The sequence below is a fragment of the Alternaria viburni genome, assembly GCF_023758015.1.
Source record: "Alternaria viburni strain BMP 2772 chromosome Unknown scaffold_27, whole genome shotgun sequence".
Lineage (NCBI taxonomy): Eukaryota > Fungi > Ascomycota > Dothideomycetes > Pleosporales > Pleosporaceae > Alternaria > Alternaria viburni.
The window spans coordinates 454,403-474,800 of NW_026055796.1; the positions used below are offsets into that span (position 1 = coordinate 454,403).

A 20,398-nucleotide genomic window follows, 5' to 3' on the forward strand; every position below is an offset into this window, starting at 1 on the left:
GCTGATGGGTCCTTTGTCACGATGTGTTCTTTTGATGGTTTTTGCACGTTCATGTTCACACGGCTTCATCCTTCAACGATCTCCACCACCCCTGTCTGACATACACCGGCAACGCACCCATCATGCGGCGACTATCTCTGTAATGTGCAGTTGCTCCGCCTGTCTCAGTCATGTCCACATGTATAGGCCAGCGGACAGGCTGCGTCGTTCGAGTCACTACTCGGTTTCATCAAATTGAGGCATTATATTCATCACATCTCATCGATTGCGTGCGCCTCGACATTTCGCCAGGCCTACTGATCTGGTATCGAGTGCTGTGATGATGGCGTGGGCGCGGCGACGAAGGTTGGAAGGAGGCGATGTATGGTACAGTCCATCGTCTAACTCGATTTAGCGCCGACAAGGGTCGACTGGTCTTAACGAGACCTCGTCGTTTGGCAGAGATCCGTGGATGGAAAGGCTTGATGCCGAATCTTCCACAGCACACATTGCGTCACCCAAGCTGGCAGAGTCAGGACATGCGCCTCATTGCCCGCGCATGTGTCCGGAAACGCAGAGCGCCTGGATCGTTTATTGTTATTCCTTTCTGCGGCCCTGCCACACTAGGCCCAGTCGCGTCTGACTCTCTTACACATCCACCTGTTCCGGCCAAATCAGCCTGGTTCAGACGGCCCGATCGTCTCCATCGTCGACTTCCATCTGGTGGTGAAGCTCCAACGCCGCCCATGGTCGTGTCGCACATGTGCCTGCAACCCGTGCGGTTCGCGGGATTACCAGCGGCATTGCTAGGTCCGCAGACAAGGGACGCTAGCAGACGCATTCAGTCATATCGTGTCGGCTGCCTTGTTGCCCCCCTTCGAAACACCCAGACACCCAGCCGCACCCTAGCAACCCTCGTCGGCCTCAGATTGCCCGCTTCTCATTCGCTGTTACCGGCATTCGCTAACGTGATCGTTGGCGCACATCAGCTCGCGCACTTGCAGCAACAATGCGGCCCACGCACCGTCTCATGGGCTTTGATGGGATTTTCGCAGAAGACGACACCGATGTCAAAACACGGCTTGTCAAAGCAGCCGTCTCGTTGACAGTGACTTGCGTGTGCGACCCGGCGCATTCCCCAGGCTTGCAACCGACCCTAACCAAAGTGGCCTATCCGGTTCTGCGCGGAACGCGCCAGTCCCTCCTTCGCTGGGCCTCACTCGAACTTGGGAGCCGTTTCGAACGTGTTGGTGACTAAACTCCGCCAAGTGACCGGGGACTCAGCTTGCGATATCTCACAACACTCTTGCGCCAAGACAGACGTGGAGTGATTGTCGAAATGCGCCTTGCAGATCAGTCTGTCTATGAGCAGCAGAGGCGGGGCCGGATCTCGACACTGCTCTGGTCCTACAGGCAGGTCGCAGCTTAAAGACCTCATTGACTTGATCTCTGAAGTTGCGACACAACTATCTTGTGCCCACGCCTACCCGTGTTGACGAATAAGCGATAACAGCGAAGAGTCTTCTTCGTCATCGCTCGCGCTCGTATATCGATGCAGAGTCCTATAGTCACAAGACTTTGAGTGATCGCAGAGCTCCACAGCGTTATCTTGTATTTGCGTTATCGGGGCATTTCACGGTAGCTTTCACCACCAGCACTCAGTGGTGCACATCATTTTCAGTGAAGGACCTGCCTACTCACAACACATCGCTTCGAACCCCCTCCACCGCGTCTGGTTTACAGAGACGTTTCATGCCTCAGCAAAGTACTTCGTGAAAGTTTGAACCCAGCATGGTTCAGCATGGTGGTTGGGGATGTGTTAGCATTGTCTCATCTTGAAGGGGCGGTCTTTAGGTTCTTTTGCCATAAACTGGATTCAAAAGCCACGCGATCCGGTTCCGCCATGAAAACTACGAGAACTACGTCGTCTGGTACACGGCGATAGGCAGACTTGGGCAAGTCGGTACACGCATTGCGAGTTGCGCGGTCGTGTGCAGTACAGGAGGGCACTGGCCGCAATCAACCGGTGGCTGAAAGATGTTCAAGGCACATTCAACACTCAAAACGCTATTCGTGAAATGCGCGGAATCACCAGGACGTCACTTTGCGACAGTAGAGCGCAGCAAGGTGGTTATCGGCGACGCCTACCTAGACTCGCACTCTAGTTTGGTGCATGCGGGAACGACAGGCGCTTGCAGATCGGTCGAAGAGCCATAACCGTGCCGGAACCTATCTGTTTTCTGTCCATCAACGGCGCGCAAAGCCCCTTTTCATGCCCATTGATCGAGCAAGGTTTTCAGCGACTACAATCAAACTTTCGGTCCGAGGGCAGATATAACCACTTACACAGCCGTGTCCGCACCGTCATGCTTGCCAATATTGCCTCAACCATGGGGAGCTGGGAATGTGCTGGCACCGTTCGTGATCGCAACAAACAACGCTCGGCTCCAGTACCGATAAACTGCCTCATTTTGCGAAAGGCGCAGAGATCGCCATTTCCTGTTCCGGCTGGATATGTTCACGATGGATTACCCTGATTTCTTCAAGGTGTGCGGGCACTTGTCATGGTCGGGGTGGGGCCTTGATGACATCTGCCTGCCGAGGTCAAGCCGCTGACCTGCATGGAAAACGCACGAGCCAGCGCCAACATTAGCTGCGCTAGCATCCCCAGTGCGGATCCCCCTCCTCAACGACTGCAACTCGCAATGGTACCTCACTCATTTCACAATTACCCATGCGACAATAGGTCATGTACATTCCTTAGAACGGCAGTATGATTGAATTGTTCTGCACGTTGTCTGCATCTTGCCGCTAAACAGATCGTATCACCATAGGCTGCTGTCTTCCGCGCACGAGAAGTTCAACATCCAACCATGATATAGCCATTTTCCGTTTGTCTTTTCCCTCATCAACTCCCACCTCATTTCCCACCAAACAATCAACTCCTAGCAAGTTCCAAATTGTAGATGAAGAAGTTTACAAGGCGAAGATGGCCAAAAGACCGGCGAGACCGGCACCAGCGATACGAGCTGAAGCCTTGTCGGCGGCACCAGTGGAGGCGGCACCAGCTCCGGAGCCAGATTCGGTTCCAGAGGCAGAGGCAGAGTCTCCTGGGTTATTGTTAGTACAAGAATGAGCAGAATCTACTGCCGATGGCAATCATACCTGAGGTAGCCGTAGGGTTGGCAGAGCCGGTAGCAGAGGCAGAGGCACCTGCAGCAGCAGAACCAGAAGCAGAGCCGGAAGCAACAGCGCCACCAGCAGCGCCAGGGGCGAAAGCGGTTTGGCTGCTGGGGAAAAGGCTGTTGATGCAGCTGTCGACGCACTTGGCGTAGGCAATGGAGTCGGAGGTAGAGCCATCGCCCTGGTCGCACTTGGCAGCACATTCGTTGGTTGCGATAGCCTGGGAGGCGTTGGGGCGAGCGTTGCCCAAGCATGCAGCCTGGCAGTTCACATCGCCGGCGTCGCAGTCCATGGCACAGCTGATGGCGGGAGAGAGACCGCTAGGAATGGCGGCAGCCGCTGGGGCGCTGGTAACAGACGCATCCTGGGGAAGAGCGAAGGCGCCAATGGCGAAGAGGAGAACAGCGGAGTACTTCATCTTGAATGTGGTTTGGGTTTGGGTATTACGCGAAGGTTGTAAATAGCGGTTCGATTGTGAGGATTAATACAGGTATACTGAAGATGCGGTAAGCGAGCGTGGGAAGTACGAGTACTTGAAGGCTGAATCAGAATAAAGAACGAACGTTGGCGCACACACTGAGAATCCGGGGCAGGCCACCTCGCTTTTTATTGCACTGTTACACTACTAGTCAGTACATAGGGGTTTGGCGAGTAGTGGCTCCGTTGTGCTTATATTGGGTTTCGACTATGCCTCGTGTGGTAAGCCTTGTCGGGCCGGCGGCGTCATATCGAGGCACGTCGGCTGGAACCTTACCAGTGGTAGCCTGGACTCCAGGGCTGCAGGGGTCCACCACACCTGCCCCATCCATCTGCGCCAAAACGCGCTAGAAAACGACGCGTCGCGACATTTACCTCACCACGCCACTAATAAAGTGCCGCCGCCTCTCATACACCAGCGCAATGGACGACAGTGATGAGTATGGCGATGAGTTTGACGACACGGAGTTTCTCGATGCCGCAACGCAGGCCGAGAAAGAGAACACGCCTGCCTTCCCGCCCTCACCAAGGCCAGCCAAGCGGCGAAAGATCAGCAACGTAAATGAGCAAGCGGAGTCTGTTCCGCGCAAGGCACAACGAGGACGTCGCCGAGGCCCATTCGTATCGTCTGATGAGGATGAAGACGCATTTGATGAATCCGATCAGACGTTGTCTGAGAAAGGCAGCAAGAGTGTCTCACCTGCAAAGAGCGTGCCTGCAAGTCGCAAGAAGAGAGCGCAGTCGAAGCAAAGCTATGATGAAGATGCATCGCCCGTCAAAGAGACTGCTGCGGATAAACGGAAAGAACGCATTCACGTATCCACCATCAACCTCGAGATGCCAGACACGTTCTATACACAGCCACCTCCAACAGACTCCCCACCGTGGAAGCCGCGAGGAGCAATATGGACGAAGCCTGCTACCACGATTGGCGTTCATAAGCCATCAGCACCTGCGAAACAGAATGGGTTGGACGCTACGAGGAATGTGTCTTTGCCGGGTAGACAGTCAACATCATCTAGGCCCGCACCGCAAGCGCCGCCTTCTCCAGTTCCTTCAGACTCATTCGGGGATGTCGACATCGACATTGACGAGTCACCAAGATTACCAGTTCGGGCTGCGACGGCAACGGCAACAGGTGCCTATGACTTCACCCAAGACCTAGCAGATCTCCCATCTGACGCCTTTGCCTCCTCATGTTCCTCGCCACAGAAGCAGGACGATGTACAAGTTACGTCAGCCAGAAAGCGGGTGGTCGCACCTCTCACTGGCCTACGGCAAACTACCTTGTTCGGTCGTGCGGGTGTTGATAGTACAATTGCCCCATCTCAAGTAAACAAGCGTTACAACTTTGTCGTCGACCAGAAGGCAGAGCCACCCACTCACCACAGCCTGGATCCAGAAGCAATCAAGACTTGGGTGTATCCAACAAACCTGGGCACTATCCGAGACTACCAGTTTAACATCGTCCAGAGAGGTCTCTTTCACAACTTACTCGTCGCTCTTCCGACTGGTCTTGGTAAGACATTCATCGCAGCTACGATCATACTGAACTGGTTTCGATGGACGACAGAAGCACAGATAGTCTTTGTCGCTCCTACCAAGCCGCTCGTGGCACAACAGGTAGAAGCCTGCTTCCACATCGCAGGTATTCCGCGCTCGTACACCACAATGCTTACCGGAGGCGTGTCGACCGGCTTACGCGCAGAAGAGTGGAAAGAGAAAAGAGTCTTCTTCATGACGCCTCAGACACTCCTAAACGACTTGAAATCCGGATACGCAGATCCCAAGAAGATTGTACTATTGGTTGTTGATGAAGCTCATCGTGCGACCGGCGCTTATGCTTACGTCGAGGTCGTCAGCTTCCTCCGCCGATTTAATACGAGTTTCCGAGTACTGGCCTTAACGGCTACACCTGGTGCTGATGTTGAGTCGGTCCAGAAAGTTATCGACGGTCTGGATATTTCCAAAGTAGAGATTCGAACGGAGAACTCCATGGATATCTGCAGCTATGTTCATCAGCGCAAGATCGACAAGAAAGTCTTCCAAAATACAGACGAGATGGAGATGTGTATGGAGCTATACAGCCAAGCACTACAACCCTTGGTGAACACGATAGCTGGTCTCAACGCTTATTGGAGCAAGAACCCCCGCGACTTGACACCTTTTGGATGCCAACAAGCCAAGAAGAAGTGGTTCCAAGAGGTCGGTCGAAACGCCAACCGCGGCCTTCAAAGCACGGTTCACACCATCTTTGCTATCCTCGCATCTATCTCCCACGGAATGGATCTACTGAAGTACCATGGCATGGGACCCTTCTACATCAAAATGAAGGAGTTTCAGGATGAAGCTGCCAAAACAAAGTCCAAGTATAAGAAGCAGATCCTCGATAGTGACGCTTGGAAGAAACTGATGGTGCGTCTCCATGGGTGGATCAACGACGACAACTTCGTTGGGCATCCAAAGTTGGAGTATCTGCAGCAGGTTATTCTGGATCACTTTGTTAACGCAGGTGATGGCCGAAACGTCGATGGCGCGCCTCCTTCGCAGACGAGAATCATGGTATTCGCCCACTTTCGTGACAGCGCCGAAGAGATCGCGCGCATCCTGAAAAGACATCAGCCGATGATTCGCCCACGCATCTTCGTCGGACAAGCGCACGGGAAGAATTCAGAGGGCATGTCTCAGAAGGACCAGTTGGAGGCTATCGACAAATTCAAGAACGGCGAATTCAACACGTTGATTGCCACCTCGATTGGTGAAGAAGGTCTCGACATTGGCGAGGTCGATCTCATCATCTGTTACGATTCGAAAGCATCGCCAATTCGCATGTTGCAGCGCATGGGCCGTACAGGTCGAAAACGCCAGGGACGAATTGTGATGCTTCAAATGGAAGGCAAGGAAGAAAATGACGCGAACAAGGCAAACGACAGCTACCTCAAGATGCAAGAGCTTATTGCAGATGGAGGGCACTTCAATTTCCACGACGACGTATCTCGCAGGATTCTACCACCAGATGTCAAGCCAGTCGTTGACCGACGCGCGGTAGAAATCCCCGCCGAAAACTCTCAGAAAGACTGGCTCCCAGAGCCGAAAAAGGGAAGGCGGACAAAGAAGCCTCCCAAGAAATTCCACATGCCAGACGATGTCATCACTGGCTTCGTCACTGCAGGCCGTATGGGCGAGGAGATTGTACCAAAGGGTCGAGGGAAGAAAGCTGCTATGCCAGTATATCCCAGCGAGACAGCCTTTGAGATGCCACCACTCGAGCCGGTCCTTTTGAACGACTCAGCGATGCAGGATCTCGAGAGGCGATACCAGACAGTCTTCGACGATGATGATGCTCCTATGGTTGGGGGATTGGACCTGAGCAAATTTCCCGAGCGACAGCGCACCCTGCCTTACAAAACCCGTCGAGTCGGGCCAGGTCGTGTCACACGGGCTTTTGCCGGTACTATGCAACGCATGCACGATATGGACACTGACCGCCTGGAAAAGTTCCAGCGCGATCTGCACTATTCTGACTGCGAATCAGATGCAGACGATGGTTTCGTTGTGTCACATACGGAGGTTGCGCCAGTCATCGCAGAAGACATGTGGGAAGACGATGAACCCGCTTCACCGGTCCTTCCGACGACCAAAGCAAAAGCAAAGCCTGGCCCGAAACCGAAAGCAAAGGCACCGGCGAAACCCAAGGAGAAGGCGCCACCAAAAGAGAAAGCGGCACCGAAACCAAAAGGAAAGCCAGTGCCGAAACCCAAAGAGATGGCACCTCCGAAGACCCCTAAAACACCAGCACCTCGTGGTCGAGCGCGGAAAGACAAACCAGCTGTGGAAACGCCGACTTACGACACCGACGCATTGGATGAAACACCGATAACAAAAACACCTACTTGGCGCGTGTCCAACCTCGCTATGGAAGGCAATGAGTCGTCTCCACCACCGACAGATCCCCGTTTCCGCCTACCATCCCAAGCCGACACAATTGGCTCGGACGACACGTTGGGTGCGGATGAACCGGAGGACCCTCTTGCATGGCAGAATGACTCGGAGCTGGCTAGCTTCATCATTGAAGGGGAGGAGGAAGAGGTAGTGCCTACATCCAGCTTGCCCAGTATTGATATCTTTGGTGTCGGGGCGGGGACGCAAGCAGTCGTCAAAGCTGCCACCAAACCAAAGCGGACACCCAGACGCGAGAAGCTCTTTACCAGCGACATCACGGACGACGATGCAGTTGTCAGCAGTGATAGTGACGATGATGCACCGCTCGTCAAGAAGGGTGCGAGCAGGAAGGACGCTGTCGTTCTTGATTCTGATTCAGAAGTGGAGGAAGACGCGCCTGTCGTTCAAAGGAAAAGAGGCAGACGGATTATAGACGACGACTCGGATGAGTAATAGATGAGGCATCGAATCGATCTTACGACCGTATATATTTAGATAATACAATGCATGTTCATTCAAACTGTTTCCAATACTCTGGCTCGAAGCCGTCCATTTGTTGGGTGTACGGTTCTCCAGCCTTCACCCAACCCTTGATGCCACCACCAAGTGTCAAAGATGTGACCTGATCATCGCCCTTGTCCGCAATATAGTCCGCAAACCAGCCAGAACACCTGGGGCCTCTTCCATTCGATGCGCCTATGATGTGTCAGCGTGCTAGTGAGATATTCTTGTTCGTCTTCCCAAATGACGATACCGTGTGGCACGCATCTCACGCCACCAACACACGATCACCTCCTTCATGTCGCATCAAGAACGCCGTTTTCATGAGGTGAAGGACTGACCACAATAGAATGCAACGCGTTTGACCCCCGCCCTTTTGCACAAGTCGTACAATACCCCGCGGTTCATGTAGAAAGAGTGGGCGGGAAGGTTTAGGCTACCTCTAATAGTCCCACCCTCATAATCGGTGCGTCGCACATCGACAATGAGCAAGTCTGGAGACGAGAGATGTGACAGGGCCTCTTCACGTGAAAGCGTCGATGCGGTGCAACGTGGGGCAGGAAAGGCATCGGTCCAACTCCCCGTCGATTTGGTGGGCTCAGCCATGTCGAAGATTTAGCGGCCGTTATCAGGAAACTATTCTTAGGATATGCGCTCGCTGCAGTTGTTTTGGATATCTAACGCGCAAGTGGATTTGCAGAGCCGCACGAAAGAGTGGTCCGTTGAGCCTCCCGCTAGCGCGTCACGTCAGGGTCCAATTGGCATGTCACCGCCGCCACAGCCTTTGGTACTGGCCACATTGCTACAACCGTGGCCCGATGGACGACTGATTACAATTCCCTGGAATGCCGCGGGTCTGATCTAGTACCATACATCTGTCCCGTCCATGGTTCACTCTTTTGGCCTCTTGTGAATTCGGATTAGGCTTTGTCTTTCATTTATCTTAGATTACCTCGAGTCGGAACTTCCTACTTCGTCCAGGGTCTGATTTCCGACTTGCGCCAACGCGGTTTCAATAATCTACACGCTGGCCTCTTTGCCTACCCCACACGTACACTCGGCATTTAATTTACCGGAGAGACTCATATACCGAGGATACGAGTAGTTGTAAGTCTCCAACTCCTCCATCCGCTTGGGAGGCGCTGTCGCCGACGTTTACTGACTGGAGGACTCAAGTAGCCACATCATACCATCATCACGATGCGCTCCGCCGCGCAGGTGTTCTACCTAGCCGTCTTCTCGCTGCTGGGTAGCTCACACGCTGCAAGCCATGCTACCAAGTCGAGTAGTCCTCCGTCAGACGTCTGCGATGTAAGCAACAAGTCGAAAGCTCCACCAGCCCAACCTGGAGACTCAAATACTAAGACCGCCTTTCAGATATCGCCTGGTGCGATAGTTTCCGACGCTTGCGTAAGCTACAACACGCTCGAACAGCTCAACGAAGCCATACACCCATACCTCCAGTCCATCACGCAAAACACCGACTTCTTTTCGCATTACCGATTGAACCTGTACAGCAAGAAATGTCCGTTCTGGGACGACGAGAATGGCATGTGCGGGAACATCGCATGCGCGGTTAATACACTGGACAACGAGGAAGACATACCGCTCGTCTGGCGCGCAAAAGAACTCGGCAAGCTGGAGGGGCCTACAGCACAACATCCGGGGAGGAAGCAACAACGGGAAGAGAGGAAACGGCCGCTACACGGCAGCCTAGGCGAAAACGTCGACGAGAGCTGTGTGGTCGAGTACGACGACGAATGCGACGAGCGCGACTACTGCGTACCGGACGACGAATCGGCGACTGCAAAAGGCGACTACGTGTCGCTTGTAGACAACCCAGAGCGCTTCACCGGATACTCGGGCGTCGGAGCTCAGCAGGTGTGGGAGGCTATATACCGGGAGAACTGCTTCAGTAAGCCTCCCAAGAATGCACCCTCCACTGGCAGTTCGTCACCACCTGGAGGATCGTCTTTTGGCGGGTTTGGAAACCAACAACAACTGCACGCCGCAAATCAGTTCCGCAACGTCATGCAGGAACAGGGCAAGAAGCAAAAGGTTCAGTCTGCGATTGCTCACGGTTCTCCTGTAGATAGCCTCGACCCTGTCGAATTCGACGATACCTGTCTGGAGAAGCGCGTCTTCCACCGCGTCATCTCTGGCATGCACGCGTCCATCTCCACGCACCTCTGCTACGACTACCTCAACCAGACAACAGGAGAGTGGGGACCCAACCTGGCCTGCTACGAGCAACGCCTACACAACTACCCCGAGCGCATCTCCAACGTCTACTTCAACTACGCCCTCGTCATGCGGGCTGTAGGCAAGATAAGGCAGCACATTTCCGACTACTCCTTCTGCTCCGAAGACCCCGAACAAGATCTCCGTACCAAGAACTCAGTCCTGCGCCTCGCATCCGCCCTCCCCTCAGGTCCCGAGATCTTCGACGAGACGGTCATGTTCCAAGACCCCGACACAATGGTATTGAAGGAGGACTTCCGCAACCGGTTCAGGAATGTTAGTCGCATCATGGACTGCGTGGGATGCGATAAGTGTCGGCTCTGGGGTAAACTACAAACGAATGGCTACGGCACAGCTCTCAAGGTGCTCTTCGAGTTCGACGAGAACGATTCCTCAAAGGACCCGCCGCTTCGCCGCACCGAACTTGTCGCTCTCATCAACACGATGAACCGTCTTTCGCATTCACTGTCCGCCATCAAGGACTTCCGTCGCATGATCGAAGAGCGCGATGGCTTGCCTAGCGATGTCGCGCCTGCGCTACCGGCGACCGACAAAGGAGTGTTGAAGACAAGACTCGCGCTCGAAGACTCTGACGAAGACAAACCAATCGACATCTTGACTGGCGGAGAAAAGATCCCAAGTTTCAAGCGAGACTGGGACGCGAGGAAGATGACCATGTGGCAGGAGGTCAAGGCCGAATTCAACCTGGTCAAGAGAACATTCTACTACGTATTATGGCAGTGGACTCAGCTTCCTGGGCGATTGTAAGTCATGAAGACTACTCAAACTACTTCAAAAACTGAACTAACATATTTGGATAGTACTAAAATCTTCATTCTCGAAATGAGGAGAGCCTACAATTGGTGGATGGGTTTCGTGCCCGGTCCGAGGAGTTGGGAGATTCGCATCCCGAGACGAGACGAGTTGTGAGCTTGTTCTCGAATCGAGACGCGTAGATGCATGCTGGTTTTAGATCGTACATGTGTTTTGATGCATAGCTTAGGCGTACTTGGGGATGATTGGTTTGGCATATATCGAAGGCATTAGATGGCGTTTTCTTCATTTCGAACACGCGCAATGCTATAAACCTGGCACGTTTGAATACATCTTATCGCAACACACCCACGGTTTCCCTCATGCATTATGCGCTGACGCGACGTTCCCCAACAGCTATCCTCCGCGGCATCCATCGCGTCGTTCCACGCGCAATGACATATCCCCAACGCCGCGGTCTCAGCACCCCCACTACGTCATCTCGGCCGACCTTCGCCCTCGCCTCGCCTCCTCATTTCCAATCCACCGTCTCCAAACCTTCCATCCGCGAACATCCGGTCGTATCGCGTGAAATAAGCTCTGCTAAGCATTGAGGAGAAGCTACACGCCTGTTTTCGACATGTTACCCAGTTGGGAAAGCGGAGAGGTGCGGAAGATCAAGTAGAGAGGGGAACGATGATGAGTAAAGTATACCAAAGGTATGCGTCTGTTTTCAATGGTGACTTCTCTGGGCGCGTTGCGCAAGGGATCGCCGGTCAGTGTTCGCGTTACCGTTATTGCCCTCGTCATCACGTCTACTAATCGTTATTTACGTGTCGTTTACTGCAGACCGTGCCGCGTTCAGACTACTAAGCTTTTAGTTAAGCTACACGCCTATCATCCACGATTACCCAGAGCGGTAATTGGTAATCTAACAGAAAGAGAGGGGGCGCGAGAGGGGTTCGAGCTGCACCACAGCGGGGTTCTGTGAGGGGTTTACGTCGTCTTGACTCTTGGGTACTCTGTTTTTCTGTGGTACTCTGAAATAATTTTGTGGTTTTGGGAAAGGTACCCGATGGATATTTGTGCCAAGGTGAGGAGAAGGCATACGCCTATTTTCTACAGTTGATGCTCGAGTTACTCAACGGGGTAAGGAAGGATGCGAAAGCGGTGTTTGAGTATGTCATGGGAGTGCGGCTCCCGGAGTTGTGCTGCTCGTCATACCTACGAGTTTGGGGGGTTGTTGCGTGTTGGTGATGATGGTTGAGGGGGGCTTTTCGCCTTCGGCTTACTACTTGCGGATGGGACGTTGAAGGACGCTTGGAAGTTTCGAGACGAGCGATAGCGCTGCTTTCGATGGTTACTGATTTGGGTATCTGATGGGGTGGAGATTAGGCGGATGGTGTAAGGAGAACGTGTACTGCTGTTCATCACCGAGCTTTTACTGAGTAGCTGGAACCTAATCGGCTTCCTTTCAGTTTGGTACAGCATTCATCAATCGAACAATATGGCGTGGTGAATGCTGTATCAAACTGAAAGACGAATCGACAAGTTCAAAGTCAAATAATACGTTTTGAGTTACTTCACGGGACACGCAGGTCGTGAGCCGAGAGCCGCCTGACAAAGACTGCGAGTAAATCTTGTAGGCGTTGGAATACCATTAGAGAGAACACTGCCTCTGATCCCTAATGCCGCTTTCTCCCAGTACTTCGATTCGAAATTTGTTTATCAAATGACTGCAAGCTTGAGGTACATGTGGTAGTTTCAACGTCACCCAAAACGTAACATGTACTACCCAAACCATCAACCCACCGCTCCTTCCAGAACTCGCCCTAACCTGACCCGACTGGCAGTTCTTTTCTAGAAATAGTAGTCTGCATTAGGTCTTCAGAAATCTGCAAGATAAAGCGAAGGAATACGCCTGTTTTCGACAGTTACCTGACTGGGACAAAACACCAGATGTTTGGGTATGAAGGAACACGCTTGTCAAGTGCTGGATGCTTTTCTGCACGCCTAGTAGATTTGTACCGAGATCTGAACACATGCAAGATGAAGCGAAGGAATACGCCTACTTTCCATGATTGCCTGTCTGGGTAGGCCAAGTGACACACCGATGTTTGGTGTTGCTTTTTAGTGTTTGAGATGTTGGTACGCTTGCGGAGGCGTGTTTAGTTTGGAGGGATTTGAAGCAGGGTGCCGATGGCGATACATTGGTAGTACAGAGACGCGATGCGAGGTTTGCGACGCTCAAGCTCGTTGCGAGAAGGAAGAGGCGCGGATGAATTGGTATGGAAGTAGAAGTTATGTGTCCCTCAACGCTGCGTGTTTTACTATCGTGCCTGGATGCGACTACTCAAAATGCCAACAATTTGACGAGTGCATACGCACGAAAAGACACACGGCGATCAACAGAACATGAGCGATCACACGTGACTTCTCAATTTACACCTGGGCAGCCTCACCAACGGAAAAATATGAGGCTCTCATACGCCTGCTTTCAACACCTACCCAACACCGTAAACGCACCCACTTCCTAAGGAACGACCAAGCTACACCAAGTCTGACAAGCCAAACGCCTACTTTCCACGCCTACCTTTTCCAGTAATTTCTCTTCGTTGGCAAAAAAGACGACATCGACGTGTCGTTGGCGCGTCATCGAGAGAGGAGAAAAGTTTGCTTATTCCCGCGTAACCTTCCCTTCCGCGGGTACGAGTCGGTGAGCCACGGGCAAGCAGAACAAGCAAACCAATTTTTCCTCCATTGGCATTACCAAGCCTCCGCATCTACAATCTACGGTTTTCTTGAATGGGTAACTTTGAGGAGGCCAAGCTTTGAAGCCTGCAATCGATGGTTACTGTTTAGAGGAATATCGGCGAGGATGAAGCTGTTTCACCGTTATTGCCGTATCGAGTGCTGCGATCAATGCGCGAGTTTAGTGGATGGTGATAGGAAAGTGTTATTTCCGACGTATTGCCGAACATGGTGGATGAGGCGTGAGAAGGTTTTAATATAACGGTTTGGCGCCTGCTTTCGATGCCTACTCTATGCGGTAGGTAAGGAAGGTTCGATGCAGGGACGAGAGGTAGTATACGAGAAAGGTTGCGTGGTTGCTTTTGAGGATTGGTGGGTATACCCGCCTAGTTTTGATCCACCGACCGGGTGGACATTCAGCGGGTATGTACAGCCGAGCTCAAGTATTAACAACTACGAATGCCAGATAACCACCAGCCTAAGATTACAGCAGATCCTATTTACAAGTAAATATAGCACAGAGGGCTACCACCAAGGGTGTTGAGCACATCGCGAATCTTCACAGTCTTTCCGTTGACTCCCAAGACCAAGGGCTCGTCGATGGTGGCGTTGCGGGTTGGAGGCTTGTTCGACAAGGTCAAAGTACCAGTCACCTCGTTCGCCTCACGTGGATGAAGTGTCTGCCAAATCCAGTAGATGCGGTCAAGCATAGCGTGGTGGAGCCAAAAGACCGGGTCGTTCACAGAGGAGTAGAGATCAGTTCCGTCGCCGCCCATGGTGTAGTGACCTGATGTGTGTAGACCGAGGAAGCCGTCTGGGTAGCGACCTTGGATTTCGACCCAGAAGTCGCGATGCGTCTGAGAAGCTCTACCAATGGTTACATTCAGTAAGTTTGCCGTAGTGAACCACTTCTTGGGAATGTAAGGACTGATGTCTCGGCGCAGGCAATGAGGATTGTAGTCGTTGGGGTCGATGCCCAAATCGGGGAAGCCTTGCATACCAGGAGAAATCGGACCAATGTTCGCCACCGTGCTGTACTTTGTTAGCTCGCCGCAAGCACTGAGTTATGCGATGTTCTCACTTCTTGAAAGGGCCGCTCTTGACACATCCGCCTCCTTTTCCAGAGGGGATGGAAATTGTTCGGGCACCGGCAAGACTGCCATTGTGTGCGAAGAATTCGCCATCGCCACCCAGACTGGTATCACTTCCGTCGAAGACAGGGGACTTGTATATGTTGTCGGTATGTGCGAACCAGTTCCAGTACTTGGGAAGTTAGACATGTAAAAGTCACTCGAAGTGTCTGGTACTGACTGGTTGATAGCCCTTGTAGCCACATTCGTTTCGAAGGGCTTGCTCGTACGACCAGACAAAGTAGCGGTGCCAGGTGAGGAAGAGACCATTGCCATGAATGCCAAGGGTCTGGTTCACGTGGATGGCGACATAGTCGTCAAAACGCGTCTTCGCTGCTGAAGCCCACGATTTGTCGGACTTGGCTGGCAAAGTTCGCAGACATTGGACAGCTTTGATGTATGCTTTCCGCTCTGACTTGCTCAGGTGATCCCTTGTCGAGGTTAGCCAGCACTAATTCATGCGCGTAGTAAGCTTACCAGTCCCTCCGGATGGTTGTCTTCGCCAAAGAACAACCTTTGGGGGCCCTTTTTGAAACACTCTCATTTTGTTCAAGCGTTTCGTATGCGCTCTGCTGCAGTTGGGCGAGCGCCTCGAGAGGGTCTATTGCAGGGTCTGTATCGATGACTGGAGTTGAGGGCGAGTCAAAGGGGACCGCAGCCACAAGGCTTACAGCCAACAGCTGCACGGCGGTTACAGCTTGTAACAGACGCATGGTGATGGTGATGGGATCGCTATGTGCAAGGTCTGGCGATTTAAGGAAGTAAGATCTGAATCCAAATCGACGGTTATATCCAATGCGAATGCAACCCTTGTTCATGCAAGGCCTTCGCCGCAAGCGTACTTCCGATTTCCAAGGACCTATATTAGAAGAAGCGGCTCTGCAGCGAGTCCAGATGAATAAATCGATCAACGCGGCTTAGAGTATAGGCGCGCCTAATGAAAGCCTGCATCCTCTCCGTACTTTAGCCCAAGAGTGTCCTGCTATGGGGCCATAGCTTGTACTGGAAACGCGGTGCAGACTAGCCTACGGCCTCCTTAGGTACGTCTTTGACCTCGGAGTAGCGACTGAACGGCCGGTAGCGCTCGTCGTGGGATATTACCATGCGGAATTTTATGCTGCCAAGATTATACCATGTCAGGGCGATGGTAGTGCATGCTTCCAGAGCACGGCACTGTGTGTGGTCGCCCATTGTTCGGTTGGGGTGGCGAGTAAACGGCTGTCACGACGGGGACCGTTTTGGGTAGTGATAACTTCGCGCGATGCGATGCGAAAGGATCATCTGTCGACCGTTTAGCTGAGTGATCTAAAGGCTCCTGAAGCAAACTTGGCACTGCTAAGATCTGGGATCTTTAGGATTGTGTTGGATCGAAATGACATACGCATACAAAGGCGAAAGGTTGGCTGTCGACCAATGGGACGCCGTCCCACACCATGCGACTATATCTGAGTGCGGCATGAGATCGTCAAAGGGTCGCGTAGGAGTGGCGCCTTCCTGCGGTGAATGCGAGACGGGACGGAGACGGGAAAGAGCCCTTGACAGTGGTAAACGATCCCTAGTACCTGCCGCCCCACGAACAACCGGCTCACTCCCATGACTGCGCCGCTTTATACCAGAAGCCTTTAGACCCAGAGACATTTTCATATCCCACGCAATGTCACCAAACAAGCCCATTGGCGATCAAGTAACGAATCGCAAAGGCTTCCAGCTCTGCCTTTGCCTATTCAGCCTAAACTGATCCTTCTCGTATTGCCACCCCCAAGAACCAACATGTCGGCTTGTTTACCACTGAAGCGAGCTCGGGTTTCGTTGCAAGTTGGGACCATTCATGCGCGCAGCGGACCATTAGCCACCCGTCGACCCGTCGAACCGTTGCGCTGGGCTGGCTCGTCTGCGATGGAATCCTACCCTTCGGCCCGATTACTTAGTGCGCGAACGCATCTGGGACCGGTGCATGCTGAAAGTAGATGCAGGTGCGGGCTGCATGCAGGCGATGCCGTCTCTTTGCCATGCAATATGGGCAATATACATTGTCGCATTGCATTAATACTCTAGTATTAGAGTAATGTTATCTATTATTTATTCTAATTTTATTAAATTTAATAACTTATTTTTTTTTAGTAGTAATATATATTATAAAATAGTAAGTCTACTAAAGCTAACTTTATTATCTATTATTTACTACTACTACTACTATACTTAACTTTATATACGCTTAACTTTTAAAAATAAAGTAATTTTACTTAATACTTTTAATATCTAAGTAAGATTCTTATTACTAAATAGCTTATTTATAAATATTTTTTTACTTACTAGTATCTAAATATTTAGTTTAACTCTTACTAGTATTCTTATAATTATATTTATTTATTAACTAATATATAAACTTACTAGTACTATATTACTATTATTAATTTTAATTATATCTAGAAAAATTATATAACTTAGTAGTATTATTTAAAGAGCTTTTTAGTAGTTAGCTTTAACTTAAAATATTTTACTATTAGTATAAAGTAAGTAGTTAGTTATACTTTACTATAAAATAACTATACTTATATTTCTAGTTAGCTTAACTATATAAAAAAAGCTTAGCTTAAAAACTTTATTATTAATATATCTACTTAAAAGTATAATACTTTTTATTAATATAGTCTTAAAACTACTAAAAGTATTAATAAAAAAAAAAAAATAAAGTAGATATTATTAAATATAGTTATTTTAAAGCTTTAGAGTTAGTAAAAGTAGTAAAATATAAAAGAGTACTAACTTAGAGTTCTAAGTAATATAGTATAAAAAAGAAAAAAGTAAAAATTAAAATAGTAGTATTTTAATATAAAGTATATTTATAAACTTTTTTCTTACTACTATAACTAAATTTTATAGCTTTAGTTATATTTTTAGGCTTAAAAAAGCTTATAAAGTTTTATAGTTTTTATTATAAAAGTATTTTTTAGTAATTTAATAATTTTTTTATTTATAGCTTATCTTTAAGCTAAAAAGCTTAAAACTATTAGTTAAGCTTTTTATAACTTATAAGTAAGTAAAAAGCTTATTTTTTTATAAATTTACTTATAAAAGAAAGCGTTTAAGCTAGAAATATTTATGTATTTAACAAAATTTATACATTTGTTTTAAGAAAAAGCAAAGCGCAGGAAGGATTCTCCAAGAAATTGGCACACAAGGATGCCACATCTCACGGTAAGCAGGCTGACGAACCAACAAACGAGGCCATGTCACCTTCTAGAACACTGCTACCGTGCTCTGAAGTCGTTGCAGAGAGCTCCGTATCCTGCTGGGCATGAAATGTAGGAAGGGGGGACGTAACACAACATATCCTTGGTTTCGAAAGGATGCATGACACTTATGTCTCCTCCCTACGACTCCATTTTGCTAGACCCTCATCTTTGCCGTCACTATGGCACCAAAGAATACCGACCCGGTGCGTGCAGCAGAGAGTAATCTGGGATACCTCCTCGGCGTTACCGCGACTTTCCATGTCATCGCACTGACCTTTGTTGGGATGCGCATGTACGCCCGCTTCGTCGTCGTGAAGGCGTTTGGCAAAGATGATGCCCTCATACTAGCGGCAGCGGTGAGAAACTAACGTGAATCAAGTTTGAGTGCTTCTCTAACTGCGTGGATTAGACTTGTGTTTTTCTTGGTGGAATGGTGACCTACATACTAGCTGTCCAGCATGGCTTAGGTCGTCACACCGACACTCTCGAGAAGTCAGATCACCAAGAGTACCTGAAGTTGACCTTCATACAAGCTCTTGTCTCCAGCATTGGAGGTATGGCCTTCCTCAAGTTGTCCGTCGGGTTCTCACTCCTTCGCTTGGGCGTTCCCACGTTATACAACAGGATACTCTGGTCGCTTATCGGTAAGTCCATGGTGCTTTGAAAAGCGAATTCATTACGTCTACTAAGCATTCTCAGCATTCGTCTGTCTCTACACACTGGTATCTTGGAGTGAATGGGCTGCCGTGTGCAAACCCATCGCCGGTTTCTGGAATAAGGACCTCAAGCCAACCTGCGTGCCTGTGAAAATCCACAAGGGCTTTGCGCTGATGAATACAAGTACACATGTCCTCCGCCACTCTTACTGTACTTGGTGGCTGACTAGATCGTACGCAGGCTGCAACATGTTTACGGATATCTGCTTTGCAACCATCCCTATTCCCATCATTATGGGGTTGCAGATGAAGCAGAAGACTCGCATGTACCTCATCTTTGTTCTGAGCTTGGGCTACACGTAAGTTTCCCGGCATCGGGAAGGGAGGCTTGAGTTGAGGCACAAAAGCTAACCCAAGTCAAGAGCGGTGGCCATGGGCATCGTCAAGGCTGTTGTCCAGAATACAAAGAGAGGCGACCCCGACCAGTCATTGTAGGTCTCTATGTCTATACTTGAACCAGTATGGACGTTTGCTAACAGTATGCCAGCACGAACGACATCCAATTCTGGGGCTTCCTCCAGGTGAACGTCGGTATCATAGCCGCATGTGCGCCATCGCTCAAGCCCCTCGTCGGTGGCATTCTTCGCCTCCCCTCGACACAGTATTCCAACAGCCGAAGTAACTTCGCCTCGGGATCGAACGGCCAGTCCAACAAAAGTAGATTGCAAAGCAGGATACGCGTTAGCACTCGGATTGAGAGCAAAGGGTGGATAAGGACAGATAGCGATATCGAGCTGGATGAACGAGAGTCCTTTGGCAGCCAGGCGCACATAACGAGCAACAAGGATGGAGTTCGTCAATGATAGACCCGTTTTATAGCCGATATTCATCTTTGCACCTCATACAGGGAAAAACCTAAACAGGTCTACAGCCCACATCAACATGGAAACCTGCAAAGTAGGTGTCCTAACGTTAATGTCGCCTCTAGAACTATTTAATCTTTTCCTAGGTTAACGTGTTTAAATAATAGGAATAACTTTGAGCTAGTTCACCTCTGCGCGACCTTAGGAAAAGACCAGTGTCTTCGTTCCTCACATTCATTTGTGGAATTGAAGCTTGTGAAGATGCCTATGTCGAAGGAGATACCTGGGCAATCACAGAGCACGATACGACTGTGCAAGTAAGCAGCTTTTCCAGTGGTCGCGCATTTAAGAAGGCAAGACACCTGTCCCAAAGTATGCGATGCGCTGCCTGTGGACGTCAGATGTGTAATGAGTGTCGTGCGCGTGGTTCATGCCAGCAGCGGGCGACCTCGGGATGACGCGGGCACTAACGGGACCCCTCAGGCCTACCCCTCACTCCGCACTCATGCTATGCGTCTACACAACTGAGCCCTGCTAAACCATAGCATCACGTACATTCAAGAAGGAGACTACCACATCGCCGTGTAAGTATCAAAGATCGATAGGGATGCCATTCGTAACGCGAAATGAACAGGTTTGCCTCGCACTACCCGTTGTATGCTTTCCCTGGTGATGCCTTCTCATAC

At 50.5% G+C, this 20,398-nt stretch overlaps 6 protein-coding genes across 6 annotated transcripts; 3 read left to right on the forward strand and 3 right to left on the reverse strand.

The window, feature by feature from the left end:
- Positions 1–2,955: 2,955 nt before the first annotated feature.
- Positions 2,956–3,580, reverse strand: J4E79_009942 (uncharacterized protein; the record flags this gene model as incomplete). The annotated part of the gene is made up of 2 exons (XM_049358782.1): positions 2,956–3,089; positions 3,145–3,580. 2 exons carry the CDS (start codon positions 3,578–3,580, stop codon positions 2,956–2,958), a joined length of 570 nt encoding a protein of 189 aa, XP_049206885.1.
- Positions 3,581–4,062: 482 nt separating this feature from the next.
- J4E79_009943 (uncharacterized protein) lies at positions 4,063–8,034 on the forward strand (the record flags this gene model as incomplete). Its single annotated transcript, XM_049358783.1, has 1 exon — positions 4,063–8,034. One exon carries the CDS (start codon positions 4,063–4,065, stop codon positions 8,032–8,034), a length of 3,972 nt encoding a protein of 1,323 aa, XP_049206886.1.
- A 58-nt stretch (positions 8,035–8,092) lies between these two features.
- On the reverse strand, positions 8,093–8,688 carry J4E79_009944 (uncharacterized protein; the record flags this gene model as incomplete). Its single annotated transcript, XM_049358784.1, has 2 exons — positions 8,093–8,277; positions 8,424–8,688. 2 exons carry the CDS (start codon positions 8,686–8,688, stop codon positions 8,093–8,095), a joined length of 450 nt encoding a protein of 149 aa, XP_049206887.1.
- Positions 8,689–9,282: 594 nt separating this feature from the next.
- On the forward strand, positions 9,283–11,253 carry J4E79_009945 (uncharacterized protein; the record flags this gene model as incomplete). Its single annotated transcript, XM_049358785.1, has 3 exons — positions 9,283–9,393; positions 9,460–11,087; positions 11,145–11,253. 3 exons carry the CDS (start codon positions 9,283–9,285, stop codon positions 11,251–11,253), a joined length of 1,848 nt encoding a protein of 615 aa, XP_049206888.1.
- Positions 11,254–14,327: 3,074 nt separating this feature from the next.
- On the reverse strand, positions 14,328–15,670 carry J4E79_009946 (uncharacterized protein; the record flags this gene model as incomplete). The annotated part of the gene is made up of 4 exons (XM_049358786.1): positions 14,328–14,859; positions 14,909–15,090; positions 15,139–15,388; positions 15,435–15,670. The coding sequence occupies 4 exons, from the start codon at positions 15,668–15,670 to the stop codon at positions 14,328–14,330; spliced, it is 1,200 nt and encodes a 399-aa protein (XP_049206889.1).
- A 2,702-nt stretch (positions 15,671–18,372) lies between these two features.
- On the forward strand, positions 18,373–19,712 carry J4E79_009947 (uncharacterized protein; the record flags this gene model as incomplete). Its single annotated transcript, XM_049358787.1, has 5 exons — positions 18,373–18,549; positions 18,651–18,837; positions 18,893–19,033; positions 19,091–19,208; positions 19,397–19,712. The coding sequence occupies 5 exons, from the start codon at positions 18,373–18,375 to the stop codon at positions 19,710–19,712; spliced, it is 939 nt and encodes a 312-aa protein (XP_049206890.1).
- Positions 19,713–20,398: the final 686 nt, after the last annotated feature.